A 25970-nucleotide genomic window follows, 5' to 3' on the forward strand; every position below is an offset into this window, starting at 1 on the left:
CTATAAGAAAGTGACTATTAACCCTATAAGATTGGGGTTAAGTTATAAGAAATATATCTCATGTCAATCACATTTTAAAGAGGAATTGCCACTAAAGAATAATTTTGTAAAGACTTAAATCTAATTCAAGATAATTTTATTCTACGATATATTGCTGCTGTATAGCAGCAATTTTAATTCAAAACACTAGAACAAACCCAAAAACACCAGCCAGAAAGCAAGTCTCCTGCGCCACCTGTTGTCAATACAAGATACTGCAGGAAGGTTTATGAGAAAGAATTATTTATTTACCAATCTTTATCTGGACCTTTGCTGCTTTTCACAATAATTTATATCAGAGATTCAGAAAAATGACAAATGTGAACATTGTCTTGTGTTTTTGTCATTTTGTGTCATCTTGGTATCATTTAGTAAAATTTTCTCATTTTGTTGTAACTGTACTTTTTGGTCCTCTGAGTATCATTTAAAAACATATTCTGTCCTTTAGTCCTTCAGTCATTTGGTATGCTTACTTTTGGAGGCTGATCAAAATGAGACCACCAGTGGCCCATGACTTATATACTGAACACAATTTGGATTCTATTCCATTCACTGAAATGAAGCTGTGATGAAACACTACAGACAACTCAAGCTTTTGGAAACAAATTCTATTCTTGATTGTGTACCTGTTAAATTCATATTCAAACACACATGAAACATTTCAACAGGACAACTACAACAATCACTGCATGCAGGTACACTGTCCATCAACCCTGGGGAATTCACAACACTCCTGCATTGTTCTCTGATGGATCCAGAAAAAAAATACTTTAGAAAATAATAATAATAATAATGAAGCAGCAAGCAAATAAAGTGCATGTATTTACTGTGAAGTAACAACCTTCCTGTTCATTTGGCAACACACATTTTCTATATGTGCATAGCTTTCCTTCCACAGCAGAAACAACCCAGGCTTCTTCTCTTTCAGCAGCTCTACCTTTTAGTCACCTGAGGGGCATAATTTATCTATTTATTTAAATCCTAGAAGTTGCTGGAAGCACAGTCAATGAGTTTAGATTGTTTCTTTTTTTTTAATTCAAGAAGGTCTGATTCAAGGAATTTGGAAAGTCAGATCCCAGAAACAGGATGTGTTCTTGTTTTGGTCTGAAAAACACTGGCCTTGTTAAAATCATGGTTTCCCTTCAGCACATCATGGGTAAAATAATGAACAAATCACAGCTAATGATCAGGGTTTAGTTCATGTTGAATTTCTTTTTGGCCTTTCTGCACTGCTGCATAAGAGAACAATAGGGCTGCATCCAAAGTCAGTTTTCCTTTAGCTTTTTAAATGGTATGGCAGTCCTAACCAACATATCCCTAAAAAAATCAACACTATTCTTCTAATGGGGAGCAACAAGCACACCCTGATAATCCTGATTATTTACCCCTCAAAACAACCCAGTGCAACACAAGAAGTAAAGTAAAAGGCAGCTTCCAGCCTGTCATTCAGTTTCAAGCCTGCAGATCAACATGAGCAGCTCAGTGCAACAGTGAAGATTTCACTTGGTGAAAAAAAATCTAACACACAACAACACAGAAGAATACATGTCATCATCTTAATAGTAGACATACATCAGACACAGTTCCCTTAGCAGAGCGTATGTTCTGAGAGCACAGTTTAATCTGAGTTAATCCACTCTAGTCACACGTAGGGTAACATCAGATTCCCTCATAGATCCAGACCATCCGTCTGAGGAGACTCCACTTGGTTACTTGCTGGGGTTGAGGTACTGCTGAGTAAACATGTTGAGCTCACTGTCCAACCAGCCCGCCTTGTTCCTGAGACACACAGACAGACGTGTTTAAAGAGATGAACAGATGCTACATAGCATATGTGTTTAAGTCAAAAGTGTGAGTGTAAGTAAACTCGCACAGCAAGAACATGTAAATTGCACAGAGGTACAGTAAGGGTAAAGGGACCTGAGCATAGACTATTTCTCTCAAAGTAAGGGTACTAAATGACCCTGACAGCAGTGTGAAAAAAAAGGAAGAGGTCACTTTAGCTGAGTTAAGGGGTTCAAATTAGGCATGTGAATCTCATCACTGACAACGATTCGATACGCAACTCTATACACAACCGGCGATACGATACATTAGCGATATATTGAATTTCCTAGCGATACAACGCGGTACGATTCACCCCTTTTCCTGATTCGATACGATATTGATTTGATGGTGATTCAATACTACACAATGTGATTTTGTGCGATACAAATTCAAGATGATGCAAAAAAAAAATTCTACCAAAAATGTAAATAGAAAGTAAGAAGCTGCAATTCAGTATAGTACTAGAAGCAGAGGATTTATTGATTTCCTTATAAGCAGCAAATTTACCCAAAAAAAGTGCATTTTGCTCTACTAGTACTATGCTTCACTTCATGCAACCTATTTTTGACCTCTTAAAAAGCACTTGCCATAGCAAAAAAAACAATATTAGTGAATTGGAAAGATAAAAAATCCTTAAACATAAACCAGTCCTCCGGGCTGTGCTGGCGTCGGGGGTGTCTCATGTCGGCGCGGGGGTGATTGGGGGTGGTCTCCGTGGGTGGGGGGGGCTCTGCTGGCGACATTGATGTGGGGTTGCGGTGCCTGGCTGGGGGAGCATGGGTTCGCCTACCTATCGGTCCATGGCTGGCAGGGTGGCCCTGCTTGGATGGTTGGTGGCGTCCTCTCTCGTCGGGGGGGCCAGGGCCACCCACCTGTGGAGGGTGCTATGTCGTGGTGTCGTGCGGGCCTGTGCTGGCCCTGGTGTGGGAGCTGGCCTCTCTCCTGCGTGGGGCAGGCCGCTGGTGCCTGGCTCCGCCTGGGGGGGGGGGGTCCCGCAGTGCTCCGTATGGCCACCGCGGTTTGGGGGGGGTGCCGCGGGGGGTCTCCGGTTGTGCTGCTCGGCGCGTCTCTGGGGCCCGCGGTGCCGTGTGCCCGTCTGCGCCATCTGCCCTCCCCGGTGGCCCGCCGTGCGGACGGGCCGGGCTCCTACCAGACAGGCCTCCTACATGGACACTTCACATCACTCACTCCCAGCTGGTCTGGCTCACCCACTTGTTGCACCACACTCACATACCCAACCCTTGGGGGACTGGATGGTGGGGCTGGGGGTGGAGGGGGCCGCCGCCTGCGCTACTAAGTAGTGGCGCGTGGGCGGCACTCCCACCTCTGGCTGCCCTACTAATCCCTCCAATTTTAATTACACCTCAACACACCACCCCCCGGAGGGTGGGACCACCACTTCCACCCTCCGGAGCTATTGCACCACATACACATAAATACACATAGGCTGGATGATGAGCACCGCTCCCCTCCTTCCACCCTTTTTTAATAGCACTTCATACATTTACTAAACACATACATTCACTCAGGGGATAGGGAAGTGCCTCTCCATTGGGGAATGGAGAGGCACCATAACAGGGTGGTGGGTAAATTCACACATCTGGGCCTGTCGGGTGGGGGCCCGGCCCGTCTGTTGATGGCTGGGCTACCGTGTGGGGATCGGGGGGTGCGGTCGGGCGTGGCGGGGCGGTGGGTCTCTGGGTGGTGTGGAGGGGTGTTGCTGGGGGCTCCCTTTGCGGGGTCTCTCCGGGAGGTGCCGGCCTGGTGGGGCGTGGGGGTGCCCCTTCCCTGCGGGTGGGGCTTGGAGCTTGTCTCGTTTCCTGGTTGCCTTGGGCGCGTGGGTCCGGGGCGGCTTGCCGCGCCGGGGGTGTTGGCGTCTGCGCCAGGGTTGCTTGGCGCTCCGGGGTGGTGCTCTTTGCTGGGGGGCGGCTCTAGCTGTTCCGGGGGTTGAGTAAAAGTTTATAAAAGTTTGTTTATATATATTTTATGCTGTAATAAGCCATGCCCACTTTGACCAATCACAATTAACTTATATACGGCCGATATACAGCCCCAGGAGCACCCCAAGGTCATACCCACCAAATTTGGTAAAAATCAGTCATTTAAGATATACATTTCTCATAATTGCAGTGCCTCCTAGAGGCCTACATTTTTCAAATTTTGCTTATACCCCCACAGTCACATGCCAACCAAGGATCTCAGATTTGTTGTTAGCATTTATTTTTATAGCTAGCTAGAAATATTTACTCGTTAATAATTTGCGCATATTTTGCCCCGAACAAAATGATTTGCAGAACTTTAGATCAGGTCCAACTGAAGACTATACGTGCCAAGTTTCACGCTGATTGGACAAAACCCCAAGGAGTAGTTCGAAAAAGTATGTTTTCCAGTTTTCACGATTCTGCGCCAATAAAAGTTTAGGCGGAAATGGCCGTGGCCTAGCCCAGGTGATTCAGTGCTATTCAGGGAATCTGTGGATATGAAGTTTTTGAATGTGCGACATACGATGTGGGAGTTAAAAGCCAAAACGTGTTTACCTTGGTTATAGTGCTACCTGCTGGCGGACATGTGTGAGTTTTTACGTCCAAGGTACGCTGGAGGGTTTGAACTAACCCTGCAAAGGGCACCAACCTCCCTTGCACTGTTTAGCCTGCAGCACCACTTTTACCACGGGCGACCGTGGCTCAGGTGGTAGTGGGTCGTCTTCTGATCGAGAGGTTTGGGGTTCGATCCCAGTACCTATGTGTCGAAGTGTCCTTGGGCAAGACACTGAACCCTAAGTTGCTCCCAGTGGTCGACTAGCGCCTTGCATGGCAGTCCTGTCCCACTGGTGTGTGAATGTGAGAGTGACTGGGTGAATGAGCTAATATGTAAAGCGCTTTGAGACTGCGTCAGTGTGGTGATAAAGTGCTATATAAAATCAAGTCCAAGTCCAACTTCAAAAAAATTACCCGTTTTCTTTTTTGGCCCAAAAATTTTGCATTTCAACTCTAGCGGCTGAAATTTGGGCTCTACCCGTAAACCAAGCACCTATTTGGACTCGGGGGTACTAGAACTTTCCGCTGATGCCATGGTTGGCCTGATCCAAAGCACTTTTAAAATGGTATTTCACATATAAATATTGCATTTATCCATAGTTGAATCACATATATGTATTGCAACAGACATGAAGCAAAACCGGAGGCGGTGGGGATTGCTGGACAGCAGATGGTGCTGCAGTATTGCAGCGGAGCAGTTACAGCACAGTTACAGATCCAGTGGAAATCCAGGGTAACATGATTGACTGCAACACCATTTTAGACTTTTCAATTAAGCTTTACGTTCAGGTTCACTGGCCATGAAACTACACAGACTTGCATCAACAGGAAATTAGCTTAATCAACTTTTCAGGTCAACCTGTTAGCATCACTGTGGGTGAGTGCCTTACCGGAGCAGCTTAGCTTTGCTCTGCAGGGCGTCCAGAAGCTCAATCTTGCTGTTCATGTCAGAGATCTCGTCCTCCAAGTTCTGGCGGCTCACGTCCACCTGCTGACAGAGCTGAGCGAACGTACCAGCCAGCTCCCTGATAAACAAGCAGAGATTAGAGGACATAAAAAGAAGAGTTTACTACCTGGGCACAGAGTCTAGAGTCAAAATAGTTGATCTGCAGATTAAAGAAAGTGCAGAGTGCAATCTCTCTCTCTCTGTGTGTTTGTGCGTGCGTGCTCAGTGCTCACTGCTGGACTTGGTGGCTGCAGTTGGATCCGGTATAGCTGACGATTAGTTGCAGTTTCTCACTGGCGTATTCAACAAACTGCCGTTTGAAGGCTCTCTCTTTGGCTCTGGTGGTCCAGGTGAGGCGCTCATAGACGTAGAGTAGCCCATACAGACCCAGGGACAGGGCGATCAGACGCCAGCCCACTGCCTTCCACACCTGCACACAACAACACAAACTCAGACCTCAACAGGTTACTACACATTAGCATCTATCATACCACAGGTCAACTGCTTACTATCTGTTGTGGGCAATGCATCCGAGCCAACAATTTACACATGTACAGAATATTTAGTCTGCTAGGAAAGTAAAAAAATACAGCTTCAGAAACTCTTCTTAAATGCAACGCATCAATCTAAACTTTAATTAGTTATTAGGATAATTGTTGTTGCTCAGTCAGGAGTTCAACAAAGCTCCCTTTATCCACAAGTCTTGTCTGTAATGCTTTCATCATCTTACTTTTTTAATGCACTCATGCACATGTACGCTAACTATCAGATCGATGACCAACAGATGCATATTTACATTTTTTTCTATTTACAACTATTGGACCTATAAAGACACTCAATAAAAAAAGCTCCTCTGCTAATGCTATAAACAAAAGGCTAACTGATTTGGAGAGTAAATGAGTTCTTACCACACCACCAACTACAAGGACACCCATGGAGGTGCGAGAAGTCAGAGAAGCGAGCCCTGTCACCATTGACACCATCAGCTCCTCCTGGGTCAGGGAGTTTTGTGGGAATGGAGGCATGCTGGTGACAACTGGAGTCAAAGCCATTGGCCGAGGCACCTACGGTACAATAAAGACCACTGAAATGGATGCACTGGTAAAGATTCTATGAAATTGACTTTAAACATGTGCTCAGAGTGAGGCCCTACCTGGTCACTGTAGCCCATAAGGGCTCTTCGTGCGTTCTTGGCTCCCAGGAATCTGTTGACCAACATTGTCCAGCCGAGAGAGAAGTGGAAGCTGATGTCCTCCTGGAAGTCACTGCACAGCCTATCACAGGCCAGGTCATAGTTGAGCCTGAAACACTGACGAGGGACCAGTTTGTCCGCCTGCTCTCTGACTGGGCTTGGCAGCAAAGGCGTCAGACCATCTGTACACACACACACACAACACATTGCTCTGTTAACATAGACACACACAAAGTTCAAAACCAAAATATCATATCCATGGCACCTTAAGTCAACTTGTTAGCAGTAAACAGCTGTATGTTTGCAGTCTATAAATACGAATAACCTTACCGATCATTTCGCTCCGTGTGGTCTGTAGGGCACCAGCGATGGCCACCGAGCACCTCTCCGACATGTTTTTCCCCAGACCCTCCTCTATGTGTCGATGGAGCTCCTAAAATAAGGTACATGGAGTCAAATTCAATTTTACTGATATAGCTCCATATATCAGTAGCAACAGTTATCTTATTGCATTCCTGATAATAAATTATATTGGTCATATAAATGTTCATATTTCCTCCTTTCTCGTCATTCTCTATATTTATTATAATTATTATTATTTTACTGCTTCTGTTTTTGCACTATCCACCAAAACAATACCCTGTATTGTGAAAATACTTATACCTATAAAACCTATTCTGATATTGATTCCAAAAAACAAGGAAGAAACCAGCCACACTAGGTGGAAACAATGACTTCAACTCTTCATCCTGTAAATCTGTAAAGATTATGACCAAAATGGTCCAAACTACAGCTGAATTTTGAAATAATCGGTAACAGACGAACAGTCAAGTTGTGTTGAGAAAAAAAGGATATGTAGAAGTTTGATGCAACGATAATCTATATTTTTTCTGGGTATGGATGGTCCTCATAAAACATCTGACTAATACCATGTTGGTGCATGTGTAAAACCAATGCCATCCATGGTTCCTACAAGTAGCAATAAATTGTTTTATAGAGATAAAGATTTAATAATAATCTATAAATTAATGTTTGATGACTCACTCCACCAGGGACAATTTCCAAAAGGCATCATTCTAGCAGGAGCTCTAAACTGTAAACCTTGCATTTGATCAGAGTTGTATTTGACACATTCACTGCGAGTCACGAGTAGAGGCAAAAATTCTCACGAGGAATTATTAACTTATAAATTCAACATTGGGTTTCAAACCTGCCAGTATGTGTGGCATCAAACTGGAGTCCAGTCATTCTGTTTTAAACAAAGAAAAGCCAGCTCTAACAAAGGACATACACATTTAGTAACCAAATCTTCAACTACATAAGACCATATTCGATTACCAAGATCCATCTTATGCAAGAAACAAATCCTTCAATTGCTGTGGCAGTGAAGCCAAATGGTTCAATACCTCCACCTTCCCTGACCACACTGACTATATATTTTCTCTTTTGTTTAAATGATTCGCAGACATTCAGAGTTTTTGGGACCTACCCTCGTATTTTATTTTATTTTTTTATCATGATATTTTGCCCAGTTAATATCAAAATTAAACGTAGAGATGAAAATTCAAGTTGCTGTTTATGTTCATCAGAAGATATTGATCATTCAGAGGACAAATTGAGTAAAAACTATTTGCTTCAAAACATCCTATTTATCATTTATTATTAGTGTTTTGAAAAAAAGAAAATGCAGTGTTACACACCATCATGAAATAAAGAGCAACAAGTTTCTTTTCATTGAAACTACTGTGTAGAAGTCTCAAAGTAACCATGACAACATAATGACGACATTGTAACAACTGTAAGTGAGAACATTAAGGATAAATCACCCTGAGTTACTGACGATGCACAAAAATAAGAAAAAAATATTTATCCTATTATGTTAGTTTAAACACTGATCTGAACAGATTATATGAAAATAAAATGTCTGTGCGTACATAAATATTGCAGGCAGTACACACTGCCATCATAAAATCAAGTGCATCAAATAACCATTGCAACACATTGAAAGCATTGTAACCACCACTGAAATATTGCACAAATACACAAAGATCGATTAAATGTAAAAAAAAAAAAAATAATAAAAAAAATAAAAAAAGATTTAAAATCGGCACCCAAATAATTGCGATATATTGTGAAATCGATTTTTTTTTTTCTCACACCCCGATGCAGTTACGTGCGTGGACAGAAGTCTGAGCTCAGTCAGCGTTTCATTGAATGAAATATTATGTAGTCTATATAATGAAATTTAATGCATTCGATATTTTCCTGTCTTGAACTGGTAAGATGGTAAATGGTGAACATTTTAAAAATGCAGATAAACAATCCTTTGGCGTACTTGTCCATTTATTCCAGGTTCAGAAGTGCTTAGGAGGAAAAGAGTTTAAGCAGACAGGAGAATACATGTAAGGGTAAGTAAGGCCAGATTTACTGGCAATGCCCATATTTCAGGGCCACTCCACCCAGCCCACGTAACTGAGATGAAGGAATGCAGTGCAGTGTTATTATTGGCAACCTTTTTAGTTTTAGTTTCAATCTTAGTCTTGTGGACGAAAATTAATTTAGGTCAACAAATGTTTGAAAGTGGAATGAATGTTTACAGGTTGTAAAGTTTAAGTGCGTGGCTCCATTAAGTGGGCGAGCGTGTGAGTGGACGAGCGAGAGAGAGGGAACGGTAGAACCAGTGTGAGTGAATGCAGCAGCAGGAGAGCTGTCTGAATGATAAGTGAAAAAGGGTTTCGTTTAGCTGCAAATGTTTATTGAGCAACAGTAATAATGTAATAAAAGCTGCAGCATTTTTCAGGATAAGACCGGTGGGTGCCGCTTTCAAACGCTGCTGCTAAAGTGAAGCAGGTTAACCCTGGAGTAAATGAAAGAAACTTCATCCCTGGATAAATCAACCTCCCCTAACCTCCTTGACCAGCGTTAGGCTGCTGAGCAGGAACGGTTAACACATGGATCATCTTGTCGTTCCTACCACCAATGACTTAAACTCAATTATGTGCACTAGTACAGTGCCCGTCGGAAGTATGCATTCATGTGGGAGCATAAGGGGTATAATTGCAGGTGCAAAATGTGGGTGCAATTTTCCTGGTTTAATTCTATGGGACATGTGCATGATAAATGTGTTTGTTTTTTTTACTCACTTTTATATTTTTTTGTTTGGTGTATTTTTCGGTAATGTATGTTTTTTGGAGTCATGTGTATTTTTGCATCTTTCTGTTGTGTTTTTGTATAATTGTTTTTTTTTGCCATTGTAGTGTGATTCAGGAGTCATTTTGTGTATTTTTTGTATAAATATTTAGTTTTGTGTATTTTGAGCCATTTTCATATTTTTGTTGTATTTTTCTGTAATGTATGTTTTTGAAGTCATCATTATGTATTTTTTATTTTTCAGTTGTCTTTTTGTGCATTTTTTGTATAATTATTGCTTTTTGTTGCCATTGTAGTGTTATTCTAGAGTCATTTTTGTATTAATATTGTTTAGTTTTTTGTTTTATTTTACTCATTTAGTATATCTTTATTATAAATACTGTGTAAATTAGTCCCATTTTTAAAAGTTAATAAAAACGAATATGGTACAAAGATCTTTAAATAAGGACATTTCAAAGGTTTTAGGCCACGTTTGTAAAAACAGTGAAGGATCCTTTTAAGTGGAGGGGTGAATATCGCGCATCCAGAATCCGTGCCGCTGCACTGCTATTGGGAGAATGGAACCCATGGGGAGGAGCTGTTTTAGTCCTGTGTGCAGGGTTGAGTGCACTAACTGCAACCAACTCTGAACTGCTCTTACATAACACAGATTATGTTGACTGGAATAAGCTCTCTGCACAGCTCCACGCAGCAGAGACACATGAGGACAGAAACCATGAAAACAGAATATCAGTTCTTACCTTTTATGGTTTTTAATCAGAACAATTAACAAACCTAAATTATTGAACCAATTACTACTTCCTTAAAAAACCAAGACTTGGAATCCAATATTTTTAATATCATTCATCACACAGGGTAAAACAGATTTTAGCTAGCAATCCTCTAACAAAGAAGCAGCATTAACTACAAAAACTAAAAGATAAAAACACAAAGCAGTGAGGATCTTTGCAGTAAATAAACATGCATGAGTATATGCTGAAACTTACGTTTTTGTAGACTTTGAGTACAACAGAGGATGGGTGAAAGTCCACATGGAAGTCATCCACCAGCACACTGAGTTTCCGGATCTCCTCAGACAGAGCAGTAGATACCTACACAGGAGCAAATAGCATTATCTGTCAAAGTTAGGCTATATCGGATCGGCCGATATTTTGCATTTTATGCAATTAATGTGATCGGCTGTATTGTCTTAATTCGTCGATCCGATCAATGACGTCATTGTCATGATGAAACTTTCTGTAGATGCTCCCATTGCATTGTTTTATCATCTCATATACACCCAAGAGTTGTTTGCTTTACGTGACACGGTTTTATTTCACTCACATTTGTGCACAAAGGTGAAAACCTACGAGCAAACGGCAAAAAAAATGATCAGTTGGAGCGAAGCAGCTGAGCGCTGGACAGCTTCCCCCAGTCTACCGGCTCTGAAAGCAGGGACAGCATCTGCTGTTAGAGTCTGTGTTTGCATGTGTGCGCTTGTTTTGTTTAATTCAGCCTGAGCATGTTATAAGTGAGAGTCCTAAAGCGTCCCGTTTACTTTCGCTTTCATAGCAGACACTTCTGTCCGTTTCAGGGCTGCGGTGGACACAGAAGCCCCACCCCCGCTGTGCACCTGTGAATACGGACTACAAGCAACAGCAGGTTTTGCAATGTCACAGTCAGGAAATATGTCTTTGCTGCTAATGCTAATGCTGATGCTAATGGAGGCTTCACGTAGTTCCAGTGTGGTCTGCCTACACAGCTTCATCTCCAACTCTTTTGTAGTTGCTTCACAACAGTCACTGAGTCTGACATGGGACTCCGGTTTAATTCAACAGCGTCAACACTTATTTTGCCAATCACTAAAAACGGCATACAGCTTATAATCGATCTGCTCCGTTCACACATGCTCCCTCACTCTGGACATTGGTCAAGCGACTAGGGCATTCATTTGCAGTTAAAGGGCCACGCATCCAAGTACACACACTGACAACAAATGTTATGGAAATTATTCAACTCTTCCACTCGCTCACAGTCACACGGCTGTATTTAGGTCCTGAAAAATAGTACCGTTTGACTTTCCATGAATCTGTATCAGGTAGTACCAAAGAAATTTGGTCTGAACCTAAAAAACAACCTGAATTGAATATGATCGGATCGGTGATTAGTGATCGGCCCAAAAATCCAGATCGTGTAAAGCCTAGTTAAAGTGTTCAGAATTTTAAAACAAGCCAACGAACAGATATTAAAAAGTACACAGAAAGGTCAACTGTTCAGTTTCAGCACAGTACACGGCGCACATTCAAGTGAACAGTTCTCTGCATATTTGGAGGAAAGTTATAAATGAACAACAAAGTTACTCAGCTTGGGCTTGGCTTGTTTGTGTTTAAAAGAGGGGATCAAGTCTATTACAAAATGTACACTGGGGTTGTACTTATTACTTATTTCCCATACACTTAAATCACATCAAAGGAAATCCAACCTCTAAAATACCATTTACCGTACCGATCTGTTCTGCTTGTTTAAGTCCCCCCGTTATCATATCTGATCAGTAAAACTCTACCATCCTGTTTTGTACATTTGGTTGCATCCCCATACTTGGTCATGGATTACATGGCACTAGATGAACTATAGATGGGTACATGATCAAATGGCTGATTTACTATGATGACTGGTCTGAGTGTTGTGGCTTGGCACATTTACAGTGACTCACCTGTCTCTCCACTTCTTCAGTAATATTCTTGATTCTGGTCTTACAGTCCACTGTCAGAAGGTCCAACTGCTTGTCTAGGAACTCGAGGCGATCCTGACGGTCATCTTTGGTCTCAAGGCAGTAGATCCTGCAACACCAAAGAGAGATGGTTAGTGACGGTACTGCAAGAAGAATTTGCCTGCACATCAACGAGCGCAAACATTCAACAAGCACCAAATCTCCTCTTTGCCAGATATTAACAGTTATCTGGACCAGTGATCCTGATCATTCACACTGTATAGGCTTGGAAGAAATTTCCATCCTCATTAATAACGATACAGTAGGTCCAAATGTTTGGGCACCCCCATTTTTATCAAAAAATTACGATGGAATGTGCTTTCTGGATCTGATCTGACTGAATAATAATAAAAATAATGCATCACTTTTATATAGCGCTTTATCATAGACACTCAAAGTCGCTTTACAGAATTAAGGCATTATTCTTTCACTCCACACTTAGTGGTGGTAAACTACTATTGTAGCCACAGCTGCCCTGGGGCAGACTGACGGAAGCGAGGCTGCCATAGTGTGCCATCGGCCCCTCCGACCACCACCAACACTCACTCACACACTACATTCATACTAGGCAATGTAGGTGAAGCTGTGGAGTAATGGAAAAATCAGCCTGACATAATAAGAGTCAGATTTCATAAAGAAAAATAAGGATTTATTTTTTATTTTACTGATAGAGAATGATCAGGATCCTCTCCAACATTTAATGGAATCTTCCATGGCACAAAGGTCTATTTTCGGTTTCGATTTTGTCAAAATCCATAAAAGTACTTTTGACTTAATCCTGCTAACAAACAAACAAGCAAATAAAGAAAACACCAGTAAAAACATTACCTCATTGACAGAGGTTAAAAAATAAATCAATATTACTGTTTAAGCAACTCATAAGTATTGCTATAAAGACATTGAGATATATCTGAAAGTTCATCAGGGCTGTTCTACAGTTCCACTATATTAGAACTGTGAAGATGGATAATCAACGTAAACAGTGATGTTGGAGATGAATAAAGAAGGTGAAAAAAAAAAACATCAGTCCAACAATCAACCACCACAAATCAGGTGAACACATTCTGTGATGTTGATAATACAAGCAATGATCAAATCTCTAATATCACTGACAAACAACACTGTTGGTTCACACTGACCTCTGCTCTTGGGCAGCAATGTGGACGCTATCCATAATCTGGCGCAGAGCTTCAGACATCTGCTTGGCCCTCATTGTGTGCTGCTCAAACTTGGTCTTCACAGCTGACTGAGAGATGCACTCCTACAAACAGAAAACACACAGTACAACAATTCAGAAAACCTATTTAACTTAACATCAATCTATCTATAAAGCAAGAAATCTCTGTCCGTGTGTGCTCAAATATCTCAGACAGAGCTAAGACTTTCAACATGGCTGCTGTTTGGTTCAAAGGTTTACGATTTGTTTGGACTGCAATTGAGCCATTGATACAAAGTCAGTTTAAAGAGAATGTAACTTTTATTCTGAATTAAAGAGGACTTAAAGCTCCCATGTAAACCATCCATGAAAAAGCTACTTAACCTCCCACTTTTCTACAGCAAGACATGCTTCCTATGGGCACTGCGCTAGCAAATACTGAATAACATTTGAAAAATGTAATTTAATCAGGCATTTCTCAATGCAGCTTTAAATTCTTTCCCTGAAAAAACCAGAGGAGATCTAAAGTCTCTCAGCGATTAGTGCACCCCTCGGCATACAGATGTGTTGCTGATGGTGCTCCTCATAAAGGTCTCACCTCAAATCTTCTCTCAAAGTTCTGGAACTCAAACATTCTGGCTTGGAAGCCTTCAGCCAGTGCTCCACCTGGAAAGGAACAGACAATGGCTGAAATGTATGTATGTACAGTATGTTTGACCTGCTCCAACACACAAATGCTAAACTAATATTTCTGGATATCTGAAAAAAATGAAATAAAATAAGATTGAGCATTTTTCTTATTACCGCATTGACTCTGCAAATGTTTTAAAGCATTATGTAAAAAAATGAGGCAGTTTGATCTCTACCAACCTCCTGTAAAGGTTTTGATCTTAATTAAATTTCACTGTTAAAGATGAAACTTACTTTTTAAGCAGTAATGTTTGTTTAATATTTATCAAACTCTTCGTGAAACCTTACAAAAAACCCACTGACAAAGACACACATCCAAACCAGAGCCAAACTCCTGTAACAACCCCCATAGCATAACTTATTCCTCTATTTTCTCTCATTAGTTGCTCTGTCTTCTGCTCCAGTCCTTACCTGCCTCAGGCATTCCCTGAGCCCTCTGCACTCGAGCTTGGAGCACTTCCTTTGCTGAAACAAAAAAGATGCGGTCGTTGGCTTGGCCTCGGTCAACCACACCCAATTCATCCACTAGAAAATTAGTGCATCGGTTCATATGTTGCTTTCGGACCTGTAAATAGAAAGTTTGATTAGGGGTTCATTTCTCATTTGACTCAATATTCAAGCTTCCTTTATTTGTAATCATTTTTAAAATTATTGTACAGGTATAATATTTCTTTTTTGCAGTTCTGATGGAATGAACATATTTGTTTCTATAGGATTAATAGGCACCATAAGTAAAAAATTAGATATATTTTATGTACAATTTATGTACAAGTAATCAGATTACAGTACGTGTTACTGCCCATCACTTGATGTTAGAAATATAATGAAATTAACCACTGTGACACTACAGCAACTCAACAATGCTTTCTGTCTGCGGTCTGTCTGAAAGAACATAAAAAAAGGTGTAATTGACCTTTCTCAAAATCAAATGAAATCAAGCTTTATTGTCATTTTGCTGAACATACACATTAGTGCAGACAAGATGAGATACATATACATCTCCATACTACACATACTGACACATCCCTGAGACGTTTCTATAGTTTGATAGTCCAAAGAACAGGACTTCTCCAGCCTAACCCTTGGGGTACCTGGTATCCAACCTGAACAAGCCATGAGCACACCGCTACACCATTGTGCCTGCTCTGAGCAGGTCAAACCCTGTTTACACAGTAATGGTTGCTCGAACATACGATTGGGCGAAGACTATTTGTGGGCAGGGTTTTGCAAAATGTCAATTGAAACCTAGTTGTTGTGTTGACTGACCTCCTCCATGTATTCAGGTTCTGAGGCTGAGGCATCCCATCGATTATTGAGGATGAAAATGTTGGGACTGGACAGGCGCTCGTTGACTTTGTGAAAGAAGGACTTCTCCTGTACAAAGAAGTCAGTTAAACCTGTTAAATTAGCAGTAAAGCCGGAACTAAGAAAAAACAAAGGCTCAGCTCTCTTTACTCGTCCATTGAGGCTGATTCACTGAATAATCCAGACATCCGATAGATGCAGTTTGACACCTGTTAGTTTCTCACCGTCTGCATTAGTGTGGACTCCGAGTTGGCCACCAGAACAAACACATCAGCATCCAGGCAGAACTTGTCAATCCAGCTGTCCAGTTCTGTGGTAACATCGATACCAGGGCTGAAATAACATGAGGAAGAATAAGACAGCTGCCAGCAATTAGGAAACTCAGTCAAGCTACTTTCGTGCAATTTGTAATTTTGATTCCCAATTATATGTACTTTGGATTTCCTGCTAATGTAAATATGAGAAGTAATAACAGTTTTCAGATTGACAACAGAATTCCCCATCAGGAGGCCAGCTGCTGGGGCTTTTTTTCATAATCGTCTTTTAAGAACTTATATTAAAGGAAATGGTTGCCTGAAATGTCTAGAAATTGATAAAAAATTACTGATGAAAAATGTTTGAAAAAAAATCATAAATAACTGTATTGTATAATTTCACTTTGTCAATTATGAATGTAGTTATTAATAATAATAATAATAATAATAATAATAATAATAATAATAATAATTTGCAGTAATAATATCTGAGAGCTTGCACAACTTACAACAAATATTGGCAACAGTATAACAAACTTGATCAAAAACTAATTCTAGAAAGAAAATGTCTTTAGGGTCACCAGAAATTCTTGATATAAAATGGACCCACGATCCAAAAAAGGTTGGAAACACTCCATTACTACTAACTAGTACAGTGCCCGTCGGAAGTATGTATTCATATAGTGGAGGCCAAATGAGTATGTTTGAAGTTTGGATGTACAAAGAAGTGTACATACTCTGTAGTGTTATATAAAGGTATATTTGCAGGTGCAAAGTAAAATAGCGTGTGCAATTTCCCTGGTTTAATTCTATGGGACATGTGCATGATAAATGTGTTTGGTTTTTTTTACTCATTTTGATATTTTTTTCGTTTGGTGTATTTTTCTGTCATTGAGTCATTGTGTGTATTTGTGTATCTTTTTGTATAATTATTGTTTTTTGTGGCCATTGGAGTGTGATTCTGGAGTCATTTTGTGCATTTTTGTATCTTTTTTGTTGTATTAAATATTAATTTAAAAAACTTTTAGCCGACCAAAAACGTTTTTAATATTGAACTTTCTTTTTAAACCCAAACAAACAGCGACACTATGACGTTGTGACCTGGAAACAGAAGTAGCGCGCTCCATACCGAGAGAAATTTAGAACGTTTTGCAAAACCAAATTACTCCAAGTTCGAACAGACACCGCGCCAGGGAGATACAGTATTTGCTCCACAAACGCATGCACGCAGACCTTTCTTGCATTATAGTATAGATACTTGATTCACTTTTTATTTTAATGACATATTGGCTTATCAAAACTTAAAAATAATCTTATATCTGACCTGTCCACCAGCACAAGGTCATCCCTGAGCAGGGCACACTTTGCTTTAGGCCACATGACACAGACCAGACTGCCAGCATCCAGGTCCTCATCCTGATGGAGCGCATGGGCCAGCTGGTTCACCGTCTGCAATCAGACACAGACACAGTCAGCATGAAGGACTTTTCACTGTTATAGCATCAAAGAGCATGGCTTTAAAACAGATACTGATTCCTGTCAGCGCTCTTATCACTGACCTTAACGCTCTTTTTTTCCTCAGAACCCTCGGTGAGAATGAAGGCCTCCTTGCTGTCTGTGCCTTCCACCCTCAGGAAGCAGTTGGTTGTGTGCCCAATTCCAGACGGCAACACTTTGTCACAGAGCATTGCGTTGATCACAGAGCTTTTTCCGTTGCTCGTCCTACAGGACATGGAAAAAACATTCACCATATCAATAACTCAAGGGCTCTTAACTCTGGATCAACTAAGCAAAGCTAAAAAGCACTGCATTTCCAAATGGACTTTGGAGGGAATTAGGTGTAGGAGCTGAGTAAAGCACAGAGAGTAAAAGCACTGGGGTGCTTGGTGGAGCCCAACAGCAAAAAGTCACAAGTTCTGACCTTTGCTTCTCTGTTGGAAATCAAGGACAAGTAATTAATATGAGGGTGTCCTGATTCTGACATTGATAGTAAATATTGGTCAAATATTAGCAAAAATAATTGAGCATTGGTTTATATCAGTCTGCATCTAAAATCTGCGATACAAGCAGTCCAATACATAATTTGTTTTTATTGGATTCATTGAGGGGTTTTTTCTAGGGTCCTCTAATTTCTTATTTATTTAATTTAATTGTAGGATATTGTTTTATTTAATTGTTTTTTAATTATTATTAGTTAATTTAGGAGGGACAAAACAGTGAGCATTGTTACATTTAAAATAGCAACCAAGGCCATGTCCATGGGCCATCGAGCCAACGACTAATTGGCAGACCTGGTGCCCAACATAAAACAGACAAAAGCAAACATTGATACATAGTTATACATACGACATAATACAGTACACATAATTTACAATTCTGTAAAATTAATTTAGTGTTCGAAGGCTTGGTCTAACTTTAGCCAGCGCTTCACTTATAATTTATGTGTTACCCATTGGTTCATAATAAATGGGTCCATTTGTCTCTGTTGCTGACTATTGATCTCTGAGTAATATCACTTCAAGTCTTTCCTAACATTATCATTACAAGATAACTAATAAAAGTATGTACGATTTGTGCTCCGATCGGTATCGACCAATGCTCAAAATCTTAATATCAGTATTGTATCGGAAGTCATTATTTATTCATTTTTCTAAATTCCCTACAGGAACAAGAAGGGTTATATGTATGTCTGCAAGTGTCAGTGTCTTTGTGTCGACCCTGTGATATACACGTCCAACATGTACACCGCCCGGCCCCTTGGGTCATAGCAGACAGGTGACAGTCTCGTAGTATGCTGAATCAGTGCTAGATAAATTTAATCAAATATGGAAACCCTAGATATGCATACCTTCCAAAGAAAACCACTTTCATATGCCGTCGAGCGAGCACTTCTCCGATTCCTGCAACCTTTGCCAAGTAACCGCGGACTTCTTGAACTTGCTCCTCAGTGGTAACTGGGTCCAGATCATTATTTCTGTGAGTGTCTATTAGATAGAAACAGTCAGACAAACACAATCATTCAAGCTCAAATATCTTAGTTTTCAGAAGCTTACATGACAATTGTTAATAACTTCACTACAACCTTGATTGATATTTGTTTTTGTTACAAAAATGTGTAAGGGTGAACCAGCCACGGGTACTTGCTAAATGAAAGTAAAAGTAGGCAGTGGTTGTGACATGATGTGTTGGACTGTGATATGGTGATAGGACTGACTGTCGTCTACGTTGTGGTTACCTTCCAGAAATGAATCACTCTCCTTGATATAGGCCAACAGTTGATCAAAGATCCCATTGATCTTCTTCTTCGCTGTGACGAAATGCTTGAGAGGTGATGCACTGACTTCTGCCATCGTTCTCTTTTCTTTTTTGCCTTGAAATGGGTTGTTGGGTTGGGGGAAAACCAGAGACATGGCACTGGACAGAAGAGAAAATGAACACAAACCATCAGTGAACAAATGTAGGATGAATGCCACAAAGCTTTAAAAAAATAGCATAAATACACTACAGCAGCATTTCCAGACAAATGCTAAAAACAACCAGAGTGACGTGTGCTATCAGATTGAATACGCAGGTCAGGAAAGTAGATGTATATCAATGTTGTGTAAAGGAAGGCAAGGCATTTTTTTATATATATAGCGCATTTCATACACAAGGCAATTCAATGTGCTTTACATGATCAAAAAGTGCAACAGAAAACATTCAACAGTTTAAAACTCTACAAGAACATTAAAATCAAACAAACACATTACATCTACAACATGACCAAAAATATTCCTCTCAATCATACGCAGTAGAGAAAAAGAGTGCCTTGAACTTTGATTTTAAAATGTTCACATTGGATGCTGACTTCAGCTCCGCTGGCAGTTTCTTCCACTTCTTTGCAGCATAACAACTGAAAGTAGCATCACCACATGTGTCACATGTTTACTGTGAGCTCTGGGTTCCACTATCTGACCTGTGTCCATAGATCTGAGACTCCTGCTGGGTTCATACCTGACTAACATCTCACTGATGTATTCTGAACCAAACCCATTCACAGATTTATACACCAGCAGCAGAACTTTAAAGTCTATTCTGAAGCTGACTGTGAGCCAGTGTAAACACTAAAACTGGACTAATGTGCTCTGACCTCTTTGTTCAGGGTAAGACCCGAGCTGCAGCGTTCTGAACCAGCTGTAGCTGTTTGATGCTCTTAGAAAGTTTGCAATCCAGACCTCACTTCAGAGGCTTTGTAGGTATTACCTGAGTGTCCCCAGGATGGAATACAAGTAAGTAAACACGATTTAAGTCTCTGCAGTGATGTAAAGCGATACTTTACATCAGAGAGGCGGTTTGTATTATGTGACGCATTTATGAATAATACGTCTGCATTTGTTTATTAATACGGGCCAAGAGTACATTCCGATCAGATAAAACCAAAAAATACAGTCCGACTTATTTCATTTCCACAAAGTGCCAAGTTGCTCTCTGCAAACAGTCGTAAATTCGTCACCTTAAACAATGGTTTCCAGTTGAACAGTATCAGCGAGCTAACAGCTAGCTAGCGTCCTGTGAGGCGACCTCAGAAACTACCGCTGCTGGGAAGGTTCAGCCCGGTGTCACTCACCGAGAGTAAATGTCGTCTTTCTCACAAAAGGTCCCCAAACATGGTTATCTCGGAAACATAGATACACTCGAAAAATTAATCCACCACTTTGTGAAAGTGAATGTAGCGGTCGTTGGACGGAGTTGGTTCCAAAAAGGGTGCGGAGCGTCAGGGGCCGTCACAGGATAGTCCGGACCGCAACACTCCTCTGGTCCTTTCCTTTCCTTTCCTCCCAGATCTTAGTTCAGCGCCGCCTTCTTTTTTTTTTTCTTACTGTCCTCCGTTTAAAAGCCCTCACAGCATCTCAGGGTGGCGGGTTCTCCCTTCTGTCTTTTCTTGTCCTACAACAGGAGCTCACAGGTAATGACGTCACTGCTTGTTAACAAAGTGCACACTTAGCGCCATCAGGTGGTACGGAGTACGATCACAGCTCCTTCTTCTTCTACAGCCCACTAGACGGAATTAAGGCGTATTGCTGCCCGTTGTTCAGTCTTGAACAGATTCCATGTTTTGATTTTCCATCGACTGCTGCCGCCCACTAGAGCGGTGCGTCAACGGTGCGGCCATCTTGGACCGGTACCAATTGCTCTGACAGTGCATTACATGTATAGAGGAATGATGTGTTACATTATTAAAGTTGTCATAAATCGCTCATTTCGCGAGCATTTTTCACGGGGTTTATTTGTAACAAACGTCAGACATGATAGATAGATAGATAGATAGATAGATAGATAGATAGATAGATAGATAGATAGATAGATAGACGTTTATGGCTATACATTGCATTTGCCAGTTATGTATAATTGTACTATTACTGTATTATTGTTATTGCTATTCTTATAAATATTTTATTCTCATATTATTTTATATTGCAGTTACTGGTATTCTCATTGTATTATTAGGGTCCGATGTCCCAGAATGGGACAGAGGAACCTATTGTTTTCGCTTTTATTTCCTATTATTATTATTATACCCCGCCTACCTTTGATCGCTAATTCGACCCCCTAAAAATGCCCGAAAACTCACCGAAATTTGCACGCACCTCAGGCCTGGCGAAAAATTTGATAATTTGGTGGCGTGAAAAAAAACGGACCACCGCCAAAACAAACGATGGAACCACACGACCGCCAGGTCTGACCGATTTGCACGAAAATCGCCACATGTAGTCTTCGCCCCAGAATGAGCAAAAAGTTACATTGTGACCCCGCCAAAAACCAAAAAGGAAGTCAGCCATCTTGGGTCAAAGGTCAAAAATGGCGTTTCGCCCTCGAAACGCATCTGCGCGAACTAGTCTGAGGGGATTCATCCGATTCGCTTAAAACTTGGCAACACCACATAGGACCCATTGAAGATGAAAAGTTATCGAAAGAATTTTCGTATCTGTCACGGTTTGGTCGTGGCGCCGCCACAAAAATGCAATGCTAATTTTCGTCAGCACGCAAAAAAATCCAAATCTCCATAACTCTGACACACAAACTTCGATCAGCTTCAAATTTCACACAAAGGACATGTGTCCAAGCTTGGTCATGACTGCTTTGAAACATTTCCCATCATGCCTTGTGTTTTCGACCGGTGTCATTTAAGGTCATGTACACGGTTAGCATTTACAGGACGCCGTTCTAGGAAAAAGCTTATAACTCTAGAATGCAAAGTTCAAACTGCTTCATATTTGATACACATGATGACCGTACAGCCATAAACAAAACTCGAGAACCAATTTACCCATAATGCCTTGCGTTCTCAGAGGGCGCCGCTTCTGTGGTCGTCCAACACGAGCAGCTGTAGCGGACAGACGATATGTCGTGTTGACTTCAAAACACTGTAGGATGAACCTACACAGAGGGGAGCAAATTGCTATGGAAGAAAAAACAGGCTGTAATCAGTGGGAGGGGCCTATAATGACACGGGAGAATCCTTCGCCATCAGCACGCTATAATAGGAAAATGCTTATAACGCTTCAATGCAAAGTTCAAACTGCTTCATATTTGATACACACAATGATTGTCCATCCATAAACAACGCTCGATGACCAAATTACCCATCATGGCCAGTGGGAGGGGCCTATAATGACACACAAAAATCCCTCGCCATCACTACGCCGTTATACGAAAACGCTTGCAACTCCAGAATGCAAAGTTCAAAGTGCTTCATATTTGATACACATGATGACCGTACAGCCCCAAACAACAAACGATAACCAAAAACACCCACAATGCCTTGCGCTTTCAGAGGGCGCCGCTTTTTGGGCCGTCCTACGCCAGCAGCTCTAGCGGCAAAACGACATGTCGTGTTGACTTCAAAACACTGTAATATGAATCTTATTAGATGGAAGCACATTGCTATGGCAAATAGAGCAGGCTGTGAAAAGTGGGAGGGGCCTATCATGACACAGGAAAATCCTTCGCCATAACTACGCCGTTATACGAAAACGCTTACAACTCCAGAATGCAAAGTTCAAAGTGCTTCATATTTGATACACATGATGACCGTACAGCCCCAAACAACAAACGATAACCAAAAACACCCACAATGCCTTGCGCTCTCAGAGGGCGCCGCTTCTTGGGCCGTCCTACGCCAGCAGCTCTAGCGGCAAGACGACATGTCGTGTTGACTTCAAAACACTGTAGGATGAATCTTATTAGATCTTATTAGATGGAAGCACATTGCTATGGCAAATAGAGCAGGCTGTGAAAAGTGGGAGGGGCCTATCATGACACAGGAAAATCCTTCGCCATAACTACGCCGTTATACGAAAACGCTTACAACTCCAGGCCAATTCCCAAATCCCCAACAGTGCTATAAGTGACCGTGGGTTACCGCCCCCGGCCGCTTCATCGGACCCTATGACGCCGCTCGCGGCTTTAATTATTATTATTATTATTATTATTATTATTATTATTATTATTATTATTATAATACTACCTTATTATTAATAATAAATGTTGTTTATTATTCATATTATTGTTTTTATTATTGTTACTGGATTCTTATCATATAATTTTGTTATTGCTATTATTATCATTATTATAACCATTACTATCACTATTACTATCAGTGGCGGCTGGTGCATTTTTCTCCGGGGGGGGCTACAACTACAAAGGTTTTATTTAGCTTTGAACAAATAAGTAAGGACAATTGCACTTTCAATACTGCTTTCAAACCAACCACATTTATTGTTATTGAACCCATAAACAAGTAAGAACAACTATAGTGTATAGTAGTAGAATATACCAGTGGTTCTCAAACTTTTTTGGCTCAAGTACCCCCTTTCTCTCATTTATGAATCCATGTACCCCCTTATGTCCAACTACCACATTTTGCTCAGAATACTATGAAAAAAACACTATAAATCATAATGATGGAATGAATGAGTGATAATACACATTTTAAAGAATCTCATTTTGTAAATAAGTGGAATTAAACAGTATTTGGTGCCTCACAAATAGATTTATTTCTATAGTTTTTATCATTTATGATCATCTCCTTCCTGATGTGGGACCAGGAGAATGATCCTTGTTTTTTCAGATAATGTTCTAATCAGTATCATTTCTATCATCATTTTGTGTATTTTCTGTGTCAATGTGCGTGTTTCTGGTTTCATTTTGTGTATTTTGTTTTTGTGTGTGGTTGGTATTATTTAAATTATCCATCTCAGTCTGTTTCTTATGCCATTTTGAATGTTTCTCTGTTATGTTTGTGTAATTTGTAGCAATGTGTCTTTGTTGTCGTTTTGTGTGTTGCTGGTAATAGTAAGTATTTTAATCTCTTAGTGTGTGTTTTGGTGTTATTTTGCAGATTTTGTTGTTGGTTGTCTGTTTTTTTTATTATTCAGTATATTTTTCTCTTATTTATCATTTTGAACTAAAGAAATAAACATTATATAACCCCAGATTTTTACTGCTTTCATTTGTTCATTTTCCTTCTCTCTCTCTCTCTCTCTTAAGTACTCACTGTAGTGCCTTCGCGTACCCCTAGGGGTACACGTACCACAACTTGAGAAACCCTGGTATATACAATAGAGTGAGTGAGTGTGTGTCAGGGTTATTATAGTTCTTGAAATTTTATTTGTTTTGTTTTGTTTTTTAATTTTGTTTTTCAGATTTTACCTTTTTTTTTTCTAGTTGTAGTTAGTTTAATAAGTAATTAAATAAAAACGGGGTGAAAATTTAAGTGGTAAATGAATAAACATGATTTAAGACATATTTAAGACGTGAAAAAATATACTTTAAGACCTAGTTAACAAAATATGGACATATTCAAGATTTGAAATCATAGTTTGTTCATGTTTCTTTGCCTTCTCTAAAAGTACTTTAAACGGGTCCTACCTGTGTTTATCCTTGCAGAGTCAGTAGGTAGGCAGGGAAAGCAGAATTATTTAACTTCTCTTTTTGCTTCTCTTTGGAGTCCCACGGCTTCACCTGTCAAAGCCACTTTATGACGTAAACTGTGACGTCAGCACCTACTGTGGCGGGAGGAGAGTGTTATGTAAATGATCGGCTGCATTTAACTCTGCACAGCCGCAGAGAGTGTCTGGACGCAGGTAAACTGCGCCCATTGACTCGTATTGAAGAGGTTTTACTGTGAATAAGAAACTTAAAAATGAGAGTGGACATTAAAGATTAGTGTGCCAGATGAACACAATGAAACAAGGACTCATTTCACTGATCCCCAAAAGTGGTAAAGATAAAAAGTACTTGAACAATTTCAGACCTTACTCAATGTGGATTATCAACGTTTTGCTCATGTTATTGCTAACAGACTTAAAGAAGATATTTCACAAATTATCAGTGAATCGCAATCTGGTTTTCTCAAAGGTCGTTCTATCCATAACAACATTAGGATGGTTCTAGATTCCTTAGATTATCGGGACAAAATTGAGGATGATGGTTTTATTCTTTTCTTGGACTTTTGCAAGGCATTTTGACCCATATTGAACATTCCTTTATGATGGACACATTGCGTCAATGTGGTTTTGGAGATGTCTTTTGTGAAATTATTAAAATATTATACAGTGATATATCAATAGTTCTGTGTTGCTCCCTTTTGGTACCTGTAAACGATTTGATGTTAAAAGAGGTATTTGACAAGGATGCCCTGCATCCCCTTTACTATTCATTATGGTTGTGGAAATTCTTAGCATTATGTTCAAAAACTGTGAAGAGGTCAAAAAAATGAGATGGTTTAGGCAACCCATTAGCTATAATTCAGTTTGTAGATGATGTCACCCTTTTCCTTAAAAATGAGGCACAAATATCTATAGCTCTACAAGTCGTCAAAACCTCTGGTCTTCACTTAAATATTGATAAATATGAATCAATGGCAATTCATCACCACCCTCAAATAGCCCTGTATGATATACCTGTTAAAGACCAAGTGAAATACTTGGGGATTACCATCTCAAAAACACTCAGAAGTCCGATTAAAAAGCAACTTTGATAATACAATTAAAAAGGGTAAAACTACATTAAATACATGGTTACAGAGAGATCTCTCCATATATGGTAGGTTATTGCTCTAAAATGGAATGTCTCTCAAGAATC

The 25970-nt window shown here is 40.3% G+C and overlaps 1 protein-coding gene across 3 annotated transcripts; it reads right to left on the minus strand.

Annotated features, from left to right (window-relative positions):
• Nucleotides 1-632: 632 nt before the first annotated feature.
• Nucleotides 633-24831, minus strand: mfn2 (mitofusin 2). Of its 3 annotated transcripts, none has more exons than XM_028453334.1 (18): nt 24756-24831; nt 19081-19259; nt 18694-18829; nt 17405-17567; nt 17170-17294; nt 15816-15924; nt 15553-15660; nt 14698-14851; nt 14195-14262; nt 13580-13701; nt 12384-12510; nt 10678-10782; nt 6872-6974; nt 6503-6723; nt 6258-6413; nt 5583-5779; nt 5294-5428; nt 633-1818 (listed from the first exon to the last, which is right to left on the minus strand). In XM_028453334.1, the coding sequence occupies exons 2-18, from the start codon at nt 19253-19255 to the stop codon at nt 1749-1751; spliced, it is 2274 nt and encodes a 757-aa protein (XP_028309135.1). In that variant the 5' UTR covers nt 19256-19259; nt 24756-24831; the 3' UTR covers nt 633-1748. The 3 variants fall into 3 exon arrangements, with proteins under 3 accessions (XP_028309135.1, XP_028309134.1, XP_028309133.1); XM_028453333.1 differs by lacking the exon at nt 24756-24831 and adding an exon at nt 20338-20827; XM_028453332.1 differs by lacking the exon at nt 24756-24831 and adding an exon at nt 20452-20826.
• Between the last annotated feature and the right edge of the window lie 1139 nt (nt 24832-25970).

Source organism: Gouania willdenowi, chromosome 7 (assembly GCF_900634775.1).
Source record: "Gouania willdenowi chromosome 7, fGouWil2.1, whole genome shotgun sequence".
Taxonomy (NCBI): Eukaryota; Metazoa; Chordata; class Actinopteri; order Blenniiformes; family Gobiesocidae; genus Gouania; species Gouania willdenowi.